Genomic DNA, 20,514 nt, shown 5'->3' with positions numbered 1-20,514 from the left:
ATGGAAAGCGCCTCCAAACTCCAAGTCATCTCCTGCTTTGTTTACACTCCGTGAAGTGAGGTGAAATTTTAAAGGGCAGCCAATTACCCAGAAGCCCTTATGTGAGATAGTCATACCTGTTCACTGACTGGTGCTGGATTGACTACTGTGGACACCAGCCTATGACTGTGGAGAAACCACAGACTGGTTAAATCGATACTCCGGCGTAAGGAGCAATGCAACTGTCAATATTTTACTAACAGTGAAACTGGAATATGGCACTGTGCTGCAAAAAAAACAAGACAAATACCAACAAGAGCAGGGAGGTGAAGAAAAAAAACACTCCTCATTGAATAATCATAATCTACACAACATATAACAGGCTGAGTGCTGTTTAAAGGTTTCCACACACAGGTTAGAGAAGTGGTGGAGAAAGCATGAGCAGAGGCAGTGTAACAGAACATTGGCTTTCGTTAATGGGACAGGCATCTGTGAGGATCACAAAGGCTCCACATACAGGAGATTTACCACTTGATCTCACGTTCTTATCTGTTTATTTTTCAAATGACCTTGCTGCATAGACTTTTATGCCTTCCCTTTATTCTCTGCTGTGATTGGATGGGCCTCTTTGCTCAAGTCTCTGCCACCTTGATGAATGTGTTTCCCTCCCATTTATGTGTCTGTGTGGAATCCCCGCCACCAGCCATGCCACGTGAATCTTCTGCTGGGCCCCTTCAGGAAGTGTTAGCAGAGGAGTGACACTCTCAACCACAAAAAAAACCCTCATACATGTGTGTTAATTGAAGTGATACTCAGAAAGCTCTTTATTTTTGTGTGTGTTCTCCACAAAGGAGATGCATACTTAAGTTACTGTGGGTAGAATCATGGACCTTGTTCTTCTCTAGTAAGTGTTTACTTTGTGTACTGCCTTTAGTAATAAAGCCTTTTAAAATGACTTTAAAGATAAAAAATTAAAAACATTCTCCACAGGATGCAATCAGTGCTTTTTAATTTGGGAGAGCACAGTTGGGCGCCTGTGGGCACCAAACAACTATGGTTTGTACCTCTGACAATGAATAATGCAGACAGAGAAAGATGGGAGGGCATAGGATCCTGCACTCACTGCTGAGTACTCTACAATCACCAGGAGCAAGAAGAGCATGAGCCTAGACAACTGTTCCCCGAACGCATTCCTTCAAACACACACACACACACACACACACACACATAGGAAAGAGTTTGGGGGTGAAAACAAGTCAAACACAGTGAGAGAGATACACAGAGATAGTGGGGAAGAGAGGCAGGGAGTAAAAAGAGGTAGGCGTGCAGAGCAAGAGCGAGAGGGACAGCTGTAGAGAAAAAGCCTCAACGCAACATTACATATCTGCAGCTCTCCTCCTGCATAATTAATGGGTGGAGCAATATTATGAACTGAAGAATGTCTGTGAGGAAGCAACCTGGCGTCCCAGCAGATATGAATAAGCATTGCTAATGCTGGGGTGCGAATTAGAACACTTTCGCATTCAGCAATCACTCCCCGCCTCACTCCCACCCATCATGCAGCCTTTGGGTTTCCCTGTTCACCTCTAGTCAATTCATAATAGGGTTGGGCGGTATCCAGATTTTCAGACCGTTTCTGCACTATACTGGGGTATACGCTATTACCTAATGTGCACAGAAGGGGCGCTCACTCTCTAGATCCCAATCCCCTGAATTCTGATCACCTGTTCACACACCTGTATGTCATTATCACACACTATTTAGTTCAGTTCTTTGCACCCCATCATAGTGAGGTATTGTTTGTTTAGTGACACACTTCTATGCGGAGCTCTGTTTTTGCCCCAGTATTTAATCCTCCTGTGTATGATAGTTTCGTTATTAGCCTTTTCCCTGCCTGTACTGTTGCCTTTTTGGACCCCCTGTGTATGACCTTCTGCCTGCCCCTGGATCCAGCTACCTGCCTCCTCCTGTGGTCCTTAACCAATAAACCTGCTGCGCCCTGCACTTGAAACCAGCTCTCTGTCTCCAATTGTGTTCATTACAACATCAAAATATATATATGTTAGGAAGGTGACATGAGCACCTCACTGTGTTTTTACATGTGAGAACTGGACTATGCTTGCCAGCTAAATTAAGCATGTAAAAAGCTAGGCAGCATAAATGTAATATCAATGTAAATCATATGACGGCAGCTACTGTATACACTGGGCCTTGATTAGGCCTGTAGTATCACACATAGCATGTTCCATTCTCAGCATGCTCTCCATTCCTCCCTTCTCCATCACGAGAGGGATAATGTCAGTGTCGAGCATTGTACTGATTACCTTGTCAAAGGGGATCAGTCGCATCACTCCAGCCGACACAATGCTGCCCAGACCCATTAGCACTGGCCTTGGGTGTTTATGTACCTTCCTCTCACCACAAGAGCTGCCCGGACAAAAACACACTTCAGCTCATTCATTTCCCTCTCTTTTATCACATGTTGTCTCTTATCTCTTCTTCGTTTTTTTGGGGATTCATGGGTGACTTTTGAAAAGCGCCAGTCGGGGGTTTTGTCCTTCGTTTCATTGAGCTCTTTACCATTCATCCGCAGAGCCAATCTTATGCAGAACATATTGAAGGGCATCATTACCTGGGAGCCTGTAGTTTTTGTTCACTCACCAAGGAAGACCAAGCTGAGGTATTAGAGAGGGAGAGATCAGGCTCAACCACACAGGGGAGCAGGACAAATGACACGCAAACAACAGCAAGTTTGGAACTGCAGGGCACAGTTGTGTTAATGCAGTTGATGGTATGTTAGGTGTGCCACAGAGTGCATGCTACATAGAGAGCCTGCATACCGTATGCTACAAAGAACAAATGCCTTAAGCTTTGAAAGACCAGAGACTCATCATATTACATGCATAATTCAGAGTTACGCTGGATAATAAATAACGTGATGAATAAGTCATGTGTGAGTCAGTGAGTGTGTGTGTGTGTGTGTGTGTGTGTGTGTGTGTGTGTGTGTGTGTGTGTGTGTGTGTGTGTGTGTGTGTGTGTGTGTGTGTGTGTGTGTGTGTGTGTGTGTGTGTGTGCGTGTGCGCGTGTGCGCGTGCGTGCGCGCGTGCGCTCTTTCATTATTTTGGTACAACCCGACAGATGCGTCAGCTAGGTGATTGATTCAATCGAATGATGGCAGAACCAGTCCAGACATGCCTGTTGTCTCTGCATATTCACACTGTTTGTCTGATAAAACAACATATTCCCAAAACTTGAAATTGTTTTCCATCATCCAACAAGCCATATCAAAAGGCTGTTTCAGAAGATGAATATAGATTTGTATATAAGCATAGGTAACCATATGGAGAGAGAGAGAGAGAGAGAGAGTGAGAGAGAGAGCAAGAGAGAGAGAGAGTGAGAGAGACAGAGAGAGAGCGAGAGAGAGAGAGAGAGAGAGAGAGAGAGAGAAAGAGCGAGGGAGAGAGAGAGAAAAAGAGAGAGGACACTACAAATGCAGAATGAGGTGAAATAGAAGGAGCAAGTTATTTACAGCTAGGCCCAGCTTGTCTGTGAAGTCCCCTCTGCCTTGGACTCCTGTCCTATCCCTATTTAGCAGCATCGAATGGGCTGGCTGGGCTGAGAGAGTCACTCCAGGTTCACTGGCCTGACCCCTGCCTCAGCTGAGGCCATGGGCCTTCTACAGCACCGTGCCTGGCCTGCACGGCAGATGTGACTCTGCTATGGCCCAGCTGCACACGGTGTTAAAGGCCCACAACCCCCTGCCTCCCTGCCCATCTGCCAGAACCTAGAGTCCTGAATCAGAAAGGCGAGTCACACCAGACAGAAGCCCTGTACCAATGTTCTCCACCAAGTTGTTACAGTTGAAGACCATGGTCTAAAAATGTATGTTTTCAAAGATAAGACTATGACCCTCCAATTAAGCTACAATGTTCCATTTCCACTACTCCAAAGCCACGGTTTTGTTCAGAATTGACAGCAAGATCAGCATTATACTACAAAGATCTGATCATATGTTTGATGAGATCAAGCAAGGAAAATGTAACACATCTGGCCTAAATGGAGCGTGCAATAGTATCAAAATAGCCTTGCTGTCCTGAAATGAATCTGACACCTGTAATGTGTTGAAATATTGTGTGTAAGAGCATCTCACAGTTGACTAATGTAACCCATATCTGAGTCTTCACCTATGTCCCTTTGCTTTTTTCACTTGTGATCGATGCCTCTCCTCACATGCTTTGACATAAAAACGTGTTATGTTTGTCACTCTGTATATGTTTCATTTATGAAGTTGTGTTAATATTAAAATGAGGTGTCTAATGTACGTATACTGTATGATAATGTGCCCAATGGAAGTCTGCATGTAGCACTCATTTCCATACGTCTCTCCTTGATCAAGTCAAAATCAATGATGACAACTCTTTACTTATTTCCCAAGCTCCCATCATTGATCAATGCATAATAAGAAATATCATTAGAGCCACAGACCGTGCCTGTTAGTCCTGTTACCAACGTTCATAATAACTTCCAAAATGCAAATGAACTCCAGGTAATCTATTAATGTCACTTCAATTTCATGTCTGTGCTCCAATTTAGCAGATCCTGACACGTTTGCACGCCTGGTGCTTCTGTACACAGGCTCATTTTACAGGGGGTTGAGAGCGGCCGCGCTGCGACGAGAGGAGGGCTGAGGAGCGACATGCCATCTGTCTCTCCACCAGTTTATTAATCGCCTTGATAATGAAGCAGGCACAGGCAAAGCTCCCGAGGCTTCGCGTTGGAGTTTTAGGAGGCAAAACAACTTTCCCAGTTTATTTCTCTGTGTAGCAATTATTGTCCTTCACACCCTTTCTTTGGTAGAGAGGAGGGTCAGACGACCTGATTCTAATTACCTGAATCGTCACTTCAAGCAGACTCTGTAATTTAAACTACATCACAATCCCCTTGTTAGCTCCAGAAGGCAGGGAGCTCTATAATTCCAGCGTATGGTTGGAGGACCTAGTGGGGGAATTTGCTTGCTTGTCTTGGCCTTAAAGTCAAAGACCCCATTAACAAGAAAACAGATCCAATAATCCAATGAGATTTGTCCAATCCGTGCAAATGATGCCTAATTCCCCTTGTGAGAAGACCTATACCAATAAGTAACGAACTCATTTAGAATTTAAGACAAAATTGAAATATATAAATATCATGAATATAGATACAGCATTTTCACACTTCCAGTATCATAAAATGAATGGATGAGTATAGTGTGTTACGTATTAATGTATAATAATATAAAACCTTTAACAGGATATTTGGTGCTTGTTCAAAAATGTATTTGCCCACACTCAAAGGCTGATAGGAAGATGTAATAAAAATGAATACGACAGACACCGCAATAACTTCCCGTTTGAGATAATGTTGAAGACATGCAGTCAGGTATAAAAAATACATAATTCCCTCCCAAAAATGTTCTCTAATGTCCTCTTAGAATGAGATAATTAAGTGTTACTATCAGGGAACCAGATCAGAGTAAGATAACAGGAGAATATACTATAGGTTGAATGCACACAAGTCAAATAAATGTCATGACATGTACTCCGCACCTTTCTGTCTTTCAATGGAGAATGTTAGTACACCAATAACAAAACCAAAACTGTAAATGGTTTTATTTGATTTGTTACTCAATAAATTATATAATATGAAGTGAACAAAGCTACGATTCTTATCCAGCTCTCCTTCAGAAAGAACAAGGCATTCTCCTGCATGTTCTATTAACCTTTGTGTTCGCCTGCACACTGGAAACATGAAGACCTTACCAGCACACGTCACATATGTTTTCTGCTAGTGGTAACTGCCTGCCAAGGTTGTGATGACACTGGGGCATTGTATAGCCTATATTTGAATGTGTACTATTGAGAGGCTTGTCAGCCCAAACATTTTAAAAGCTAACCTTTATTTGATAAAGCTCCAAATAACAGCTCACGGTTTTGGAATTGACCTCAAGCTCTTTTTAATACTTTTGAGTTATATGTTTTTGTCAGGAATCCAACATTCTCTATGTTAATAAGAGTTTATTTTCCTCCGTTTCCGCAGTAGACTTTATTGGAATTTTAAAGCACAACATGAAAATAGAGCATCAGTGAGTTATATATAAAATCTCATGTTAGTGTGATAGAAATTAAACACAAAAGATTGATGAATATGAGACGGGAGATGAAAAAACACTGAATGTTTGTTTGTGTCTTTATGTCCAGAGCTTTTGATCCCTTCCATAACACCACAACACATAAAAACTTAACAAGACGGAAACAAGTCATTTCAAAAAGCCTTTCAAGCTAACAAGAGAACATTGGTAAATGTTTAATTAATCGGCAGTGAACAAAAAAAAAGAAAGAACAAAAGCCACCAACTTCCATTTTTATATTGCATTCCCATTGGCAAATTCCAGTCTCTGCAGTCAACTAGCACTTTGCTTTTCACCCCACTACTAGCAATTCCCCTCACTTCACTGTCAAAACTCATGGGTAAATACAATGAGCATTTCAATTGAGAACAGGACACTACAGTTAATTCGGAAGCCATTCAGACACCATGACTTTTTCATATTTTGTTACATTACAGCCTTATTCTAAAAATGATTAAATATTTTTTTTCCATCATCAATCTACACACAATACCCCATAATGACAAAGAGAAAACAGGTTTCTAGAATTATTTGCAAATATATTAAAAACAGAAATAACGTATTTACATACGTTTTCAGACCCTTTGCTATGAGACTCGAAATTGAGCTCAGGTAAATCCTGTTTCCATTGATCATCCTTGAGATGTTTCGAGAACTTGATTTGAGTCCACCTGTGGTGAATTCAATTGATTGGACATGATTTGGAAAGGCACACACCTGTCTATTTAAGGTTCCACAGTTGACAGTGAATGTCAGAGAAAAAACCAAGCCATGATGTCGATGGAATTGTCCATAGAGCTCCCAGACATGATTGTGTTGAGGCACAGATCAAAGGAAGGGTATTAAAAAAATAGCACAGTCGCCTCCATCATTCTTCAATGGAATAAGTTTGGAACCACCAAGACTCTTCCTAGAGCTGGCCGCCTGGCCAAATTGAGCAATCGGGGGAGAAGAGCCTTGGTTCGGAATGGTCACTCTGACAGAGCTCCAGAGTTCCTCTGTAGAGATGGGAGAACCTTCCAGAAGGACAACCATCTCTGCAGCACTCCACCAATCAGGCCTTTGGAAAATGACAGCCCATTTGGAGTTTTCCAAAAGGCACCTAAAGGATTCTCAGACCATGAGAAACAAGATTCTCTGGTCTGATGAAACCAAGATTGAACACTTTAACCTGAATGACAAGCGCCACGTCTGGAGGAAACCTGGCACCATCCCTATGGTGAAGCATGGTGGAGGCAGCATCATGCTGTGGGGATGTTTTTCAGAGGCAGGGACTGGGAGACTAGTCAGGATTGAAGGAAATATTAACCAAGCAAAGTACAGAAAGATTCATCAGGAAAACCTGCTCCAGAGTGCTCAGGACCTCAGACTGGAGCGAAGGTTCACCTTCCAACAAGACAATGACCCTAAGCACACAGGCAGTTCAATGCAGGAGTGGCTTCGGGACAAGTCTTTGAATGCCCGTGAGTGGCCCAGCCAGAGCCCGGACTTGAACCCAATCTAACATCTCTGGAGAGACCTGAAAAGAGCTGTGCAGCGATGCTCCCCATCTAACCTGACAGAGCTTGAGAGGATCTGCAGAGAAGAATGGGAGAAACTCCCCAAATACAGGTGTGCCAAGCTTGTAGCATCATAGCCAAGAAGACTTGAGGCTGTAATCGCTGCCAAAGGAGGTTCCACAAAGTACAGAATAAAGGGTCTGAATACCTATATAAATGTGATATTTCTGGGGGGTTTTATTTATAAATTTGCTAAACTTTATAAAAACGTGTTTTTGCTTTGTCATTATAGGTTATCCTTTTCTAAATAGGGGGTGCTGTTTTCACTTTGTAAAAATTTCATTCCCAAATTAAACTGCCTCGTACTCAATTCTTGCTCGTACAATATGCATATTATTATTACTATTGGATAGAAAACACTCTCTAGTTTCGTTTGAATTATATCTGTGAGTAAAACAGAACTCAAGTTGGAGCAATTTTCCTGTGAGGAAGTGAGAAATCTGAAATCAGCCAGGCTGTTCTGAGGTCAGTTTATTAATTTGCATGTCTTCTATTGGTTGAGATGCACTGCATACGCCTTCCCCTAGATGTCAGCAAATAGTGAGAATTGGAATGGAGTTGCTAGGCAGATCTGAGGCCATATAAATGGACTGGGAACGTGGGGTCCAGTCTTTCCTTCATTCGCCATGACGCAAGAAAGACCTCAGCATGGCGTTCTAGAAAGCTCCCGTTAACCTGTTGGGGATGGGGGCGCTGTTTAGACTATTTATGCTAATTTGGCTAATTTTTTAAACGGCTTCCCACAAAATCCTTGATCGTACAATATGCATATTATTATTATTATTGGATAGAAAACAGTCTATAGTTTCTATAGGAGTTGAAATTTTGTCTCTAAGTGGAACAGAGCCCATTCTACAGCAATTTCCCTGACATGGAGTCAGATTTGAGAAATGTTGGCCACTCTTCTGAAGTCAGTTAAAAGGGCACTGTCGTTGCTATGACTATACGGACACTTCTTACGTCTTCCCCTGGATGCCTTTACGTGATGACGATTCCAACGGGGTCGATTGCGCGTTCACAGGCCCTACAAATGAAAAAACCCTGAAGCTAGTCATTCTTTGGGAGCTGCGTCATGAGCCTAGAGGACACCGGCGCGCACCTGTTCCAAGCGTTAGTTTAGCCTGTTATATTTCTCCGGTCATCTTTTCACTCGTTATAGGAGTTACAAACATCATAAGGTAGTTAATTTAAAGCGTTTTATAGCAATTTATATCCGTTTAGTGCGATTTTGGGACATTTATTTTTGCAACGATGTGAAAAGTTGGGCACGCTTTTCAGTTCATCCCGAACGCAGTTGACATTTCCACATGGCAAGAGGACAGCTTTCCACCAAAAGACGATTTCTCCCAAGAAAGGATCCTTTGCCCAAGATACTGATGGAAGAACAGCTCAAGGTAGGACATTTTTATTATGATAAATCGTGTTTCTGTCGAAACATTTTAGTGGCTTAGGACGCCATGTTTTTTGACGTAGCTTCGCTTGGCGCAAACTGTATTGAAAAGTAAGGATAAATTAAAAAATGTAATAACGCAATTGTATTAAGAATTAAATTGTCTATCAATCCCTGTCCACCCTATATTTTTTAGTCACGTTTATGAGTATTTATGTATAAGAGTAGATCACTGTCTAAGTGGCGCAAGGACTTTTTCTTTACCAGCTTGTCTACATTTCACATTGTCTAACCATGATTTTGGTGGCTAAATATAAACATTTTCGATCAAACTGTATATGCATGTTGTAATGTGATGTTACAGGAGTGTCATCGGAAGAATTCTGAGAAGGTTAGTGAAAAAATTAATATCTTTTGGCGATGTTGACTTTTATCGCTCACTTTGGCTAGAATCAATGCTGGGCTGCTAATTGCTATGTGCTAAGCTAATATAACGATTTATTGTGTTTTCGCTGTAAGACACTTAGAAAATCTGAAATATTGTCTGTATTCACAGGATCTGTGTCTTTCGATTCGTGTATGCTGTGTATTTTTACGAAATGTTTGATGATTAGTAGTTAGGTAAACACGTTGCTCATTGTAATTATTCTAGTCCATTTGTGATGGTGGGTGCAATTGTAAACTATGCCATCTACCTGAAATATGCACTTTTTTCTAACAAAACCTATCCCATACCATAAATATGTTATCAGACTGTCATCTAATGAGTTTTTTTGTTGGTTAGGGGCTATAAATATCTTAGTTTAGCCGAATTGGTGATGGCTACTGGTGTTGGTGGACAAATAAAAGATGGTGGATTATGCTAATGTGTTTTTAGGTAATAGATGTACATCTTTACATATTGTGTCTTCCCTGTAAAACATTTTAAAAATCGGAAATGTTGACTGGATTCACAAGATCTGTGTCTTTCATTAGCTGTATTGGACTTTAATGTGTGAAAGTTAAATATTTTAAAAAAATATTTTTTTTGAATTTCGCGGCACTGGTTTTTCAGTGGGGGGGGGGGGGTGTGCCGCTAGCGCCACGCTGATCCTAGACAGGTTAAAGGCCTTAGATATATCCGGCTCTGATTTTATTCGATATAGGTGTTAAAGACATCATAATGTTGTTATTTTAAACCGAGTTATATCAGTTTATATCAGTATATTGCGATTTTTGGTATTTTATTTGTGCTGCGTTATGGTGAGTTGAACACGTCTTCGCCACATGGCTAATGTTTACTGCTAATTCCAAAGTTGAAGGCGACAATCTACAACCGAGCAACGATTCCTCTGGACAAAGGACAACTTGCCCAAGATTCTGATGGGAGCTCATCAAAAAGTAAGAAGTATTTATGATGTTAATTCGTTGTTCTGTTGAAAAATGTAAAACTACTGATCCGCCATTAATTTCGGTGCGGTCTCGCTTTAACGCACGCTGTATGTCGTAGTAACGTTAATTTTTAAAATCTAACACAGCGGTTGCATTTAGAACTAATGTATCTTTAATTTGCTGTCCAACCTGTATTTTTTAGTCAAGTTTATGATTAGTTACTGACTAGATTAGGTGCCTCTCCCAAGATTTCTCCGGACATATTGTTCGCAGCTTGGCTACTATTCTCATTGTATAACCAGGATTTGTGCCGCTAAATATGCACATTTTCGAACAAACTCTATATGTATTGTGTAATATGATGTTATAGGACTGTCATCTGAAGAAGTTTGAGAAGGTTAGTGAAAAAATTAATATCTTTTGCTGGTTTATTCGTTATCGCTATTGTGGCTTGAATCAATGCTGTTGTGTGGTTGGCTATTGTAGTAAGCTAATATAATGCTATATTGTGTTTTCGCTGTAAAACACTTTAAAAAATCTGAAATATTGGCTGGATTCACAAGATCTTTGTCTTTCATTTGCTGTACGCTGTGTATTTTTCATAAATGTTTTATGATGAGTATTTAGGTAATTCACGTTGGTCTCTGTAGTTATTCTTGTTGCTTTGGTGAGAGTTGTGATGGTGGTTGCAATGTAAAACTATGTTTTATACCTGAAATATGCACATTTTTCTAACAAAACATATGCTATACAATAAATATGTTATCAGACTGTCATCTGGTGAAGCTGTTTCTTGGTTAGTGACTATTTATATCTTTATTTGGTCGAAATTGTGATAGCTACCTATGCAGGAAAAAAAGGGTGGAGAAAAAAAAGTTGTGTCTTTTGCTATCGTGGTTAGCTAATAGAAATACATATTGTGTCTTCCCTGTAAAACATTTTAAAAATCAGAAATGATGGCTGGATTCACAAGATGTGTATCTTTCATCTGGTGTCTTGGACTTGTGATTTAATGATATTTAGATGCTAGTATTTACTTGTGACGCTATGCTAGGCTATGCTAGTCAGCTTTTTTACTGATGGGGGTGCTCCCGGATCCGGGATTGTGACCAAGTAGAAGTTATTGTGTGTAGATTGATGAGGGGAAAACATCTATTTAATACAACTTTTGACTGGTACTCTATATGGTATCCCCTTGCAGGAATTGGTACTACTCAACGCTGAGGACCATATTTAATATGACAACATGGAATTCATGATGGTAAACCGTAATTGAAAAGTCAGGCAAAACTCTGTTCTATGTTTGTATTATAATGACGTCCAATGTTGTCATCACTATACATCCCAAAAAAATAGCTTATTAAATATCACAATAGTTACCTAAATACCCTACAATTACACATAAAGATTATATTCTCAAATGATTTTGAGATGAGTTTGTATGCCTGCAGAAAGAGAAGTGAAGGCCTTCACTTGACTTACCCACTTGAGACATCTCTGGGACAGAGGCCCGGTAGGGGCCTTCAACGAACTGTGGCGGATTGTCGTTGATATCCTGCACTTTTATGATGAACTCTGAGGGCGGTTCCAGGGGTTGATCGGTGTCTCTGTTAGTGACTTGTGCTGTAAGAGTGTACTCTGCCTTCTCCTCTCTGTCCAGTCTCTTCATGGCATGAATATCTCCCGTAATCTCATTGATGGCAAAGATGGTACCCGCCCCTTCGCCAGCCAGGACATACTTTATTGGTGTGCTGCCAACATCCAAATCTGTGTGTAGCTGAAAAAAAGGAATGAATTGTTAAGTTTCACAATGTATTCTTATTTCATTGGCATAATCTTTAAGTTAACTGATAAGAGTTATATGAATGTTGAAAACCAATGTTGGCGCAACTGGCGTAGTCATAAACATTTTTCTTTGTATATATTGATAACTGAGGCCCACTGAGAACAAAACCTATGGTCAACTGATACACAATAGAAAGTCGGTCATGTCTGCTTTATTATCTTATCATGATGCACAGTATACAAATAGTAATGCCAGCACACATTAGTGCGAAAAATACTCTATGGCCAGAGGTTTTTGTTCTAACCAACATCAAACACTTTCATTGCCTAAATGTACAGTGGTGTAAAGTACTTAAGTAAAAATACTTTAACTTCTTATGGCTGCAGGGGCAGTATTGAGTAGATTGGATAAAAGGTGCCCATTTCCAACGGCCTCGTACTCAATTCTTGCTCGTACAATATGCATATTATTATTACTATTGGATAGAAAACACTCTCAAGTTTCTAAAACCGTTTTCAATTATATCTGTGAGTAAAACAGAACTCATTTTGCAGCAAACTTCCTGTCAGAAAGTGAAAAATCTGAAATCGAGGCTCTGTTCCAGGGCCTGCCTATAAATGTGCTTGAAATCTATTAGTATACATGCACTTCATACGCCTTCCACTAGATGTCAATAAGCTGTGAGAGGTGAAATGGGGTTTCTAGGTATTTCTATGGTCAAAAGAGAGAGCTTGGAATGACATGACCCCCGAATTCCTTTGTTCAGGAAGCGCATAAAGGTCATCAGTATTGGCTTCTGATCTAATATCTCCGGCTTTGATTTTATTTGATAAATGTGATAATATCATCGTAAAGTATGTTTTTTCAATATAGTTTTATCCGATTATTGAAATTTTTCCGGGAGTTTAGGCGTGTTGCGTTCTCTGCGTTTGGTGACGATGGACAGCTTAGCGCCACTTGGCTAGTTTTGCTTGGTAATTCGAGAGGGAAAAAGGCCATTCTAAAACCAAACAACGATTGTTCTGGACGAAGGACCCCTTGTACAACATTCTGATGGAAGATCATCAAAAGTAGGACCCATTTATGATGTTATTTCATATATCTGTCGAAAATGTTTACTTTTAGTTTGCGCCCAGATTTTGGGCGCTCTCTCGCTATAGCGTAAGCTGCATGTCGTACTGAAGTTATGTTTAGAATTCTAACATGGCGATTGCATTAACCTGTTTGGGCTGCAGGGGCAGTATTGAGTAGCCAGATAAAAGGTGCCCATTTCAAACGGCCTCGTACTCAATTCTTGCTCGTACAATATGCATAGTATTATTACTATTGGATAGAAAACACTCTCTAGTTTCTAAAACCGTTTGAATTATATCTGTGAGTAAAACAGAACTCATTTGGCACAAACTTCCTGACCAGGAAGTGGAAAGTCTGAAATCGAGGCTCTGTTCTAGGTCCTGCCTATAAATGGGCATGATACGTATTAGTATACATGCACGTCATACACCTTCCCCTAGGTGTCAAGAGGCAGTGAGAGAAGAAATGGAGTGTTTATCTTGGTCTGAAGTGGAATAAATCCTCTTGGAATGACGTGTCACCCATTTCCTGTTTTCTGGAAGGTGCGAGGATGGACCTGGAATTGCCTTCTGAAAAGCTGCCGTTATGGACGACTAATATCTCCGGCTTTGATTTTATTTGATACATGTGACAATATCATCGTAAAGAATGTTTTTTCAATATAGTTTAATCAGATTATTGAAATTTTTTCGGGAGTTTGCCGTGTTCCGTTCTCTTCTGTTTGTTGACATGGAGAGATTCGTGCCACTTGGCAAGTGTGCTTGCTAAATCGAGAGGGAAAAAGGCCGTTCTAAATCCAAACAACGATTGTTCTGGACAAAGGACCCCTTGTCCAACATTCTGATGAAAGATCAGCAAAAGTATAAAACATTTTATGATGCTATTTCATATATCTGTCGTACATGTGAACTAGTCGTTGGCGCCCAGCTCTTGGGTACTCTCTAGCTATACCGAAGCTGTATGTCGTAATGAAGTTGTTTTTACAATTCTAACACGGCGATTGCATTAAGAACTAGTGTATCTATCATTTCCTATATGTATTTTTTAGTTATGTTTATGAATAGCTATTTGGTCAGAATATGTGTGTCAGAAAAAGTGTCAGAAAAATATCCGGACGTTGTGGGAAAAATATGCTACCTTAGCACAATGTATAACCACTGATTTCAGCTCTAAATATGCACATTTTCGAACAAAACATAAGTGTATGTATAACCTGATGTTATAGGACTGTCATCTGATGAAGCATATCAAGATTAGTCAAAAATGATATATCTTTTGCTGGTTTGTTACGATCGCTAACTTTTGCTACTGGGAAATGGCTTGTGTTTCTGGCTATTGTGGTATGCTAATACACTGCTCAAAAAAATAAAGGGAACACTTAAAAAACACAATGTAACTCCAAGTCAATCACACTTCTGTGAAATAAAACTGTCCACTTAGGAAGCAACACTGATTGACAATAAATTTCACATGCTGTTGTGGAAATGGAATAGACAAAAGGTGGAAATTATAAGCAATTAGCAAGACACCCCCCAAAACAGGAGTGATTCTGCAGGTGGTGACCACAGACCACTTCTCAGTTCCTATGCTTCCTGGCTGATGTTTTGGTCACTTTTGAATGCTGGCGGTGCTCTCACTCTAGTGGTAGCATGAGACGGAGTCTACAACCCACACAAGTGGATCAGGTAGTGCAGTTCATCCAGGATGGCACATCAATGCGAACTGTGGCAAAAAGGTTTGCTGTGTCTGTCAGCGTAGTGTCCAGAGCATGCAGGCGCTACCAGGAGACAGGCCAGTACATCAGGAGATGTGGAGGAGGCCGTAGGAGGGCAACAACCCAGCAGCAGGACCGCTACCTCCGACTTTGTGCAAGGAGGTGCACTGCCAGAGCCCTGCAAAATGACCTCCAGCAGGCTACAAACGGACATTCTGGGAAAAAGATGCTAAGTTTTCACAATGTATAACCACGGATTTCAGCTCTAAATATGCACATTTTCGAACAAACCATATATGTATTGTGTAATATGATGTTATAGGACTGTCATCTGATGAAGTTTATGAAGGTTAGTGAAATAATTAATATCTTTTGCTGGTTTTGTCGCTATCGCTACTGTTGCTTTGAATCAATGTAGCTGTGTGGTTGGCTATTGTAGTAAGCTAATATAATGCTATATTGTGTTTTCACTGTAAAACACTTAAAGAATCGGAAATATTGGCTGGATTCACAAGATGTTTGTCTTTCATTTGCTGTACACCATGTATTTTTCATAAATGTTTTATGATGAGTATTTAGATATTTCAATTTGGTCTCTGTAATTGTTCTAGCTGCTTCAGTGCTATTTCCGATTGTAGCTGCAATGTAAAACTATGATTTATACCTCAATATGCACATTTTTCAAACAAAACATAGATTTAACATGTTATAAGACTGTCATCTGATGAAGTTGTTTCTTGGTTAGTTTGGTTGGTTCTTGGTTAGTTAGGTTGGTTTTGTGCATGCTACCTGTGCTGTGAAAAATGTCTGTGCTTTTTTGTATTTGGTGGTGAGCTAACATAAATATACGTGGTGTTTTCGCTGTAAAAAATTTAAAAAATCGGACATGTTGGCTGGATTCACAAGATGTTTATCTTTCATTTGCTGTATTGGACTTGTTAATGTGTGAAAGTTAAATATTTCAAAAAAATATGTTTTGAATTTCGCGCCCTGCACTTGGACGGGCTGTTGTCATATTGAGCCCGACACCGGCCTGCAGCCATAAAAGGTTAAAGTACTACTTAAGTCATTTTTGGGGGTATCTGTACTTCACCTTACTATTTATATTTTTGACAACTTTTAGTTTTACTCCACTATATTCCGAAAGAAAATATGTACTTTGTACTCCATACATTTTACCTGACCCCCAAATGTACTATTTACATTTTGAATGCTTAGCAGGATAGGAAAATTGTCTAATTCACACACTTATCAAGAGAACATATCTGGCCATCCCTAATGCATCTGATCTGGAGGACTCACTAAACACAAATGCTTTGTTTGTAAATTATGTCTGAGTGTTGGAGTGTGCCCCTGGCTATCCATACATTAAAAAAACAAGAAGATTGTGCATTCTGGTTTGATGTACATTTTAGATATTACATTTACTTTTGATACTTACGTTTATTTAAAAAGTAAGACTTTTACTCAATATTTTACTGGGTGACATTCACTTTTACTTGAGTCATTTTCTATTAAAGTATCTTTACTTTTACTCAAGTATGAGATTTGGGTACTTTTTCTACCACTGCCTATGTATAGAGTCACCTGTCAAGGTCTTTGACACTGCCGTCTGGCAAGCGAGCACACATTGTGTGAACATTAGCGGATTCAAGTACAGACAACCCTTTTCATGTTTCAAACGACTAAAGAGATTTCAAAAGGAATAAGATGATAACAGAAATGGAGCTCCAAGGTAAGAGACAGTTTTTTTTTCAAATGAGGAGCGGATATGGCTGGTTTTATTCTATCCTTATATTAGGAACTTGATCCCAAAGGTAAGTGACTAAGGATTGCAGGGGGGATGGGATCATAAAGTAGAACATTTGCAAATTGGACAATGTTCAGCATCGGTCTGAAACATGGCCAGAAGCGGTGCTCTTTCTAATTTGTATTTTTGTAAAGATCTTGCACCAGAACATCCTATTCAGCAACTTCCATTTCATTTTCTGCCCTGAAATTTTCCAGAGGTATTCCTTTGAGACCATGTTTGGGGACAGAGTAACACGGTAAAATGTGTGTACAAAAATCCAGACCTCTATAAAGCCTCCATGATTGTTTTATAAACCCGTTTTATGCATATACTGTCTCAAAGGTGCTGTTCACAGACACTGACAAAGCACATTCACTTAAATTGTCACACCTTGCACTTTTGTTTTCCTAATTGTGCCATCGTTTCACATGAAAGATGTGGCTCATTAACACAACAGCTTCACATCATTCCACACACTACAAAACCCTTAAATGAGCCCAAATGAATGTCTGTCAGTTTACTTGGAGGCTATATCTATGTGTGTGTGTGTGTGTGTGTGTGTGTGTGTGTGTGTGTGTGTGTGTGTGTGTGTGTGTGTGTGTGTGTGTGTGTGTGTGTGTGTGTGTGTGTGTGTGTGTGTGTGTGTGTGTGTGTGTGTGTGTGTGTGTGTGTGTGTGTGTGTGTGTGTGCTTGTCTGTGTTAAAATACAAAGCTGGCAAAAAAAATCATACACGGTATGAAGACTTCTTTGCATAATTTGATCAATTATACTAATCATGGAACAAAAATAAATATCAGTCGCCCCCCCATCATATGAATACATGTATGTATAGTAAGCAGTGAGAAACCTACTTTCACCAGAATGTTTCTAGATACAGTGCAAACTGTCCAGTGTAAATGGTGCCTCTATCCCTCTCGTAGATGATCTTTACACCACAATGCACAAGTGATCATCAGAGAGGAGAATTAAAGAAAAGGGGCTGACAAGGCTGTCTATCATTATCCAAGTTAGCAAGGCAACAAAACTGCACCGGCAAACACAACAAAACTGCACCGGCAAACAATGACATTCTGGGAACACTTAACCTTAACCGTTTTGTGTTCATTACAAACTGTTCTGTCCACGTTTGCAATTGCAACGATAACGTTATATGGTACAGACACTCAACCACTCAAACCCTCAAACTGCACTTAAGACCAAGTCTGCACTAAATAAGCATAAGTAGATTAACGAGTGGAAAATAACCCAATAGCAATGTTACAACCGTAGCCTTGCATGATAATGAAAACTGCTCACATATCCGGACTTCCCATCGTGCATCTATTTATCTATGTTTATTAGAAACCCCTCTGCATGTAAGAACTCAGACATCACGCTTATTGGCCTGCATTATAGTTCACTGCTTCATTATGAATCTCAATGCTCAATGAGGGGAATCATACCCTCTTCCCACTGTACCCCCAATAACTGCCACATGGGGCTGCTTTCACTGTCAAGCTCAGGAGAAAATATGTCACTCCATACTCAAGATGAGCTTTTATAGCAATCGGAGGAACAATAGTGCATCCTAATGAGGAACATCTCATTCCCCTCGGCCTCAGGCTCCACACTTAAGTGTGGCGTTAAGCCCTACATGGCAAATTAATGATTTTGCTCCTTGTCAGGGCAAGTGGTGGAAAAGGCATGTACTGCTCCTCTCTGCAGGGAGAGGGAGTATGAGGGAGAGGGGGCCCTGTCACCCTGTAAGACTGGGTGTCAGCTGGTGTCTAGCATGTCAGAGCAGTTCCCCATCTGAATCTCATCGCAAGGCTCAATTAGGCAGGGTTTCTTTGTGCTGTTCGCCCCGGAAGCTTAAATCCTTATATGCTGATTTGTCTGGTGAAATTCATCCAAAAGTACTTGCTTTTTTTCCCTAAAAATGAGGATGTGGGCTATCTGTGTGTGGGTAGCCAACTGATACAGTTGAAGGTGGAAGTTTACATACACTTAGGATGGAGTCATTAAAATCCGTTTTTCAACCACTGCACAAATTTCTTGTTAACAAACTATAGTTTTGGCAAGTCGGTGAGGACATCTACTTTTCCAACAATTGTTTACAGACAGATTACTTCACTAATAATTCACTGTATCACAATTCCAGTTGGTCAGAAGTTTACATACACTAAGTTGACTGTGTCTTTAAACAGCTTGGAAAATGCCAGAAAAATTATGTCATGGCTTTAGAAGCTTCTGAGGGGCTAATTTACATTATTTGAGTCAATTGAAGGTGTACCTGTGGATGTATTTCAAGGCCTACCTTCAAACTCAGTGCCTCTTTGTTTTAACAAACGCATGACGGTACCACGTTCATCTGTACAAACAATAGAATGCAAGTATAAACACCATGGGACCACGCAGCCGTCATACCGCTCAGGAAGGAGACGCGTTCTGTCTCCTAGAGATGAACATACTTTGGTGCGAAAAGTGCAAATCAATCCCATAACAACAGCATAGGACCTTGTGAAGATGCTGGAGGAAACAGGTAAAAAAAGTATCTATATCCACAGTAAAACAAGTCCTATATCGACATAACCTGAAAGGCCGCTCAGCAAGAAAGAAACCCCTACTCCAAAACCGCCTTTAAAAAGCCAGACTACGGTTTTGCAACTGCACATGGGGACAAAGATCGTACTTTTTGGAGAAATGTCCTCTGGTCTGATGAAACAAAAATAGAACTGTTTGGCCATAATGACCATCGCTATGTTTGGAGGAAAAAGGGGGATGCATGCAGCCGAAGAACACCATCCCACGGGGCTGGCAGCATCATGTTGTTTTTCTGCTTTGCTGCAGGAGGGACGTGCATTTCACAAAATAGATGGCATCATGAGAATGGAAAATATGTGGATATATTGAAGCAACATCTCAAGACATCAATCAGGAAGTTAAATCTTGGTCGCAAATGGGTCTTCCAAATGGACACTGACCCCAAGCATACTTCCAAAGTTGTGGCAAAATGGCTTAAGGACAACAAAGTCAAGGTATTGGAGTGGCCATCACAAAACCCTGACCTCAATCCTCTAGAACATTTGTGGGCAGAACTGAAAAAGCGTGTGCGAGCAAGGAGGCCTACAAACCTGACTCAGTTACACCAGCTCTATCAGGAGGAATGGGCCAAAATTCACCCAACTTTTTGTGGGAAGCTTGTGGAAGGCTACCCGAAATGTTTGAACAAAGTTAAACAATTTAAAGGCAATGCTACCAAATACTAATTGAGTGTATGTAAACGTCTGTGTCACGTTTGTCATAAGGATTAGACCTAAATGCAGTGTGGTATGTTTCTATCCTTTATTTTGGAATATAAAACTTTAAAGAACAAAACAAACAAACAAAACGTGAAGCTAGAAATAGTGCTCACAGGCAACTATACATAGACAAGATCCCACAAAGCACAAAGGGGAAATGGCTGCCTAAATATGATCCTGTTGTGGTTTCCAATCAGAGGCAGCTGTTTATCGTTGTCTCTGATTGGGATCCATAACAGGACAAAATAGACATATAAACACCTAGATGACCCACCCTAGTCACACCCCGGCCTAACCGACATAGAGAATAAAAAGCTCTCTATGGTCAGGGTGTGACAGTCTGACCCCTTGGGAATGTGATAAAATAAATAAAAGCTGAAATAAATTATTCTCTCTACTAT

General features: G+C 40.4%; 1 protein-coding gene across 4 annotated transcripts in view; it reads right to left on the bottom strand.

Moving 5' to 3' along the window:
* LOC129854146 (cadherin-8-like) overlaps window positions 1–20,514 on the bottom strand; it is an 82,313-nt gene that overhangs the window by 34,883 nt on the left and 26,916 nt on the right. For all 4 annotated transcript variants that reach the window (XM_055920903.1, XM_055920900.1, XM_055920901.1 and 1 more), the window contains exon 3: window positions 11,948–12,242. In XM_055920903.1, the coding sequence (XP_055776878.1) occupies window positions 11,948–12,242 (295 nt within the window). The remainder of the gene's footprint in view (window positions 1–11,947; window positions 12,243–20,514) is intronic.

The sequence above is a fragment of the Salvelinus fontinalis genome, chromosome 4 (genome assembly GCF_029448725.1).
Source record: "Salvelinus fontinalis isolate EN_2023a chromosome 4, ASM2944872v1, whole genome shotgun sequence".
Classification (NCBI taxonomy): domain Eukaryota; kingdom Metazoa; phylum Chordata; class Actinopteri; order Salmoniformes; family Salmonidae; genus Salvelinus; species Salvelinus fontinalis.
This window is presented reverse-complemented; position numbering and strand designations above follow the sequence as displayed.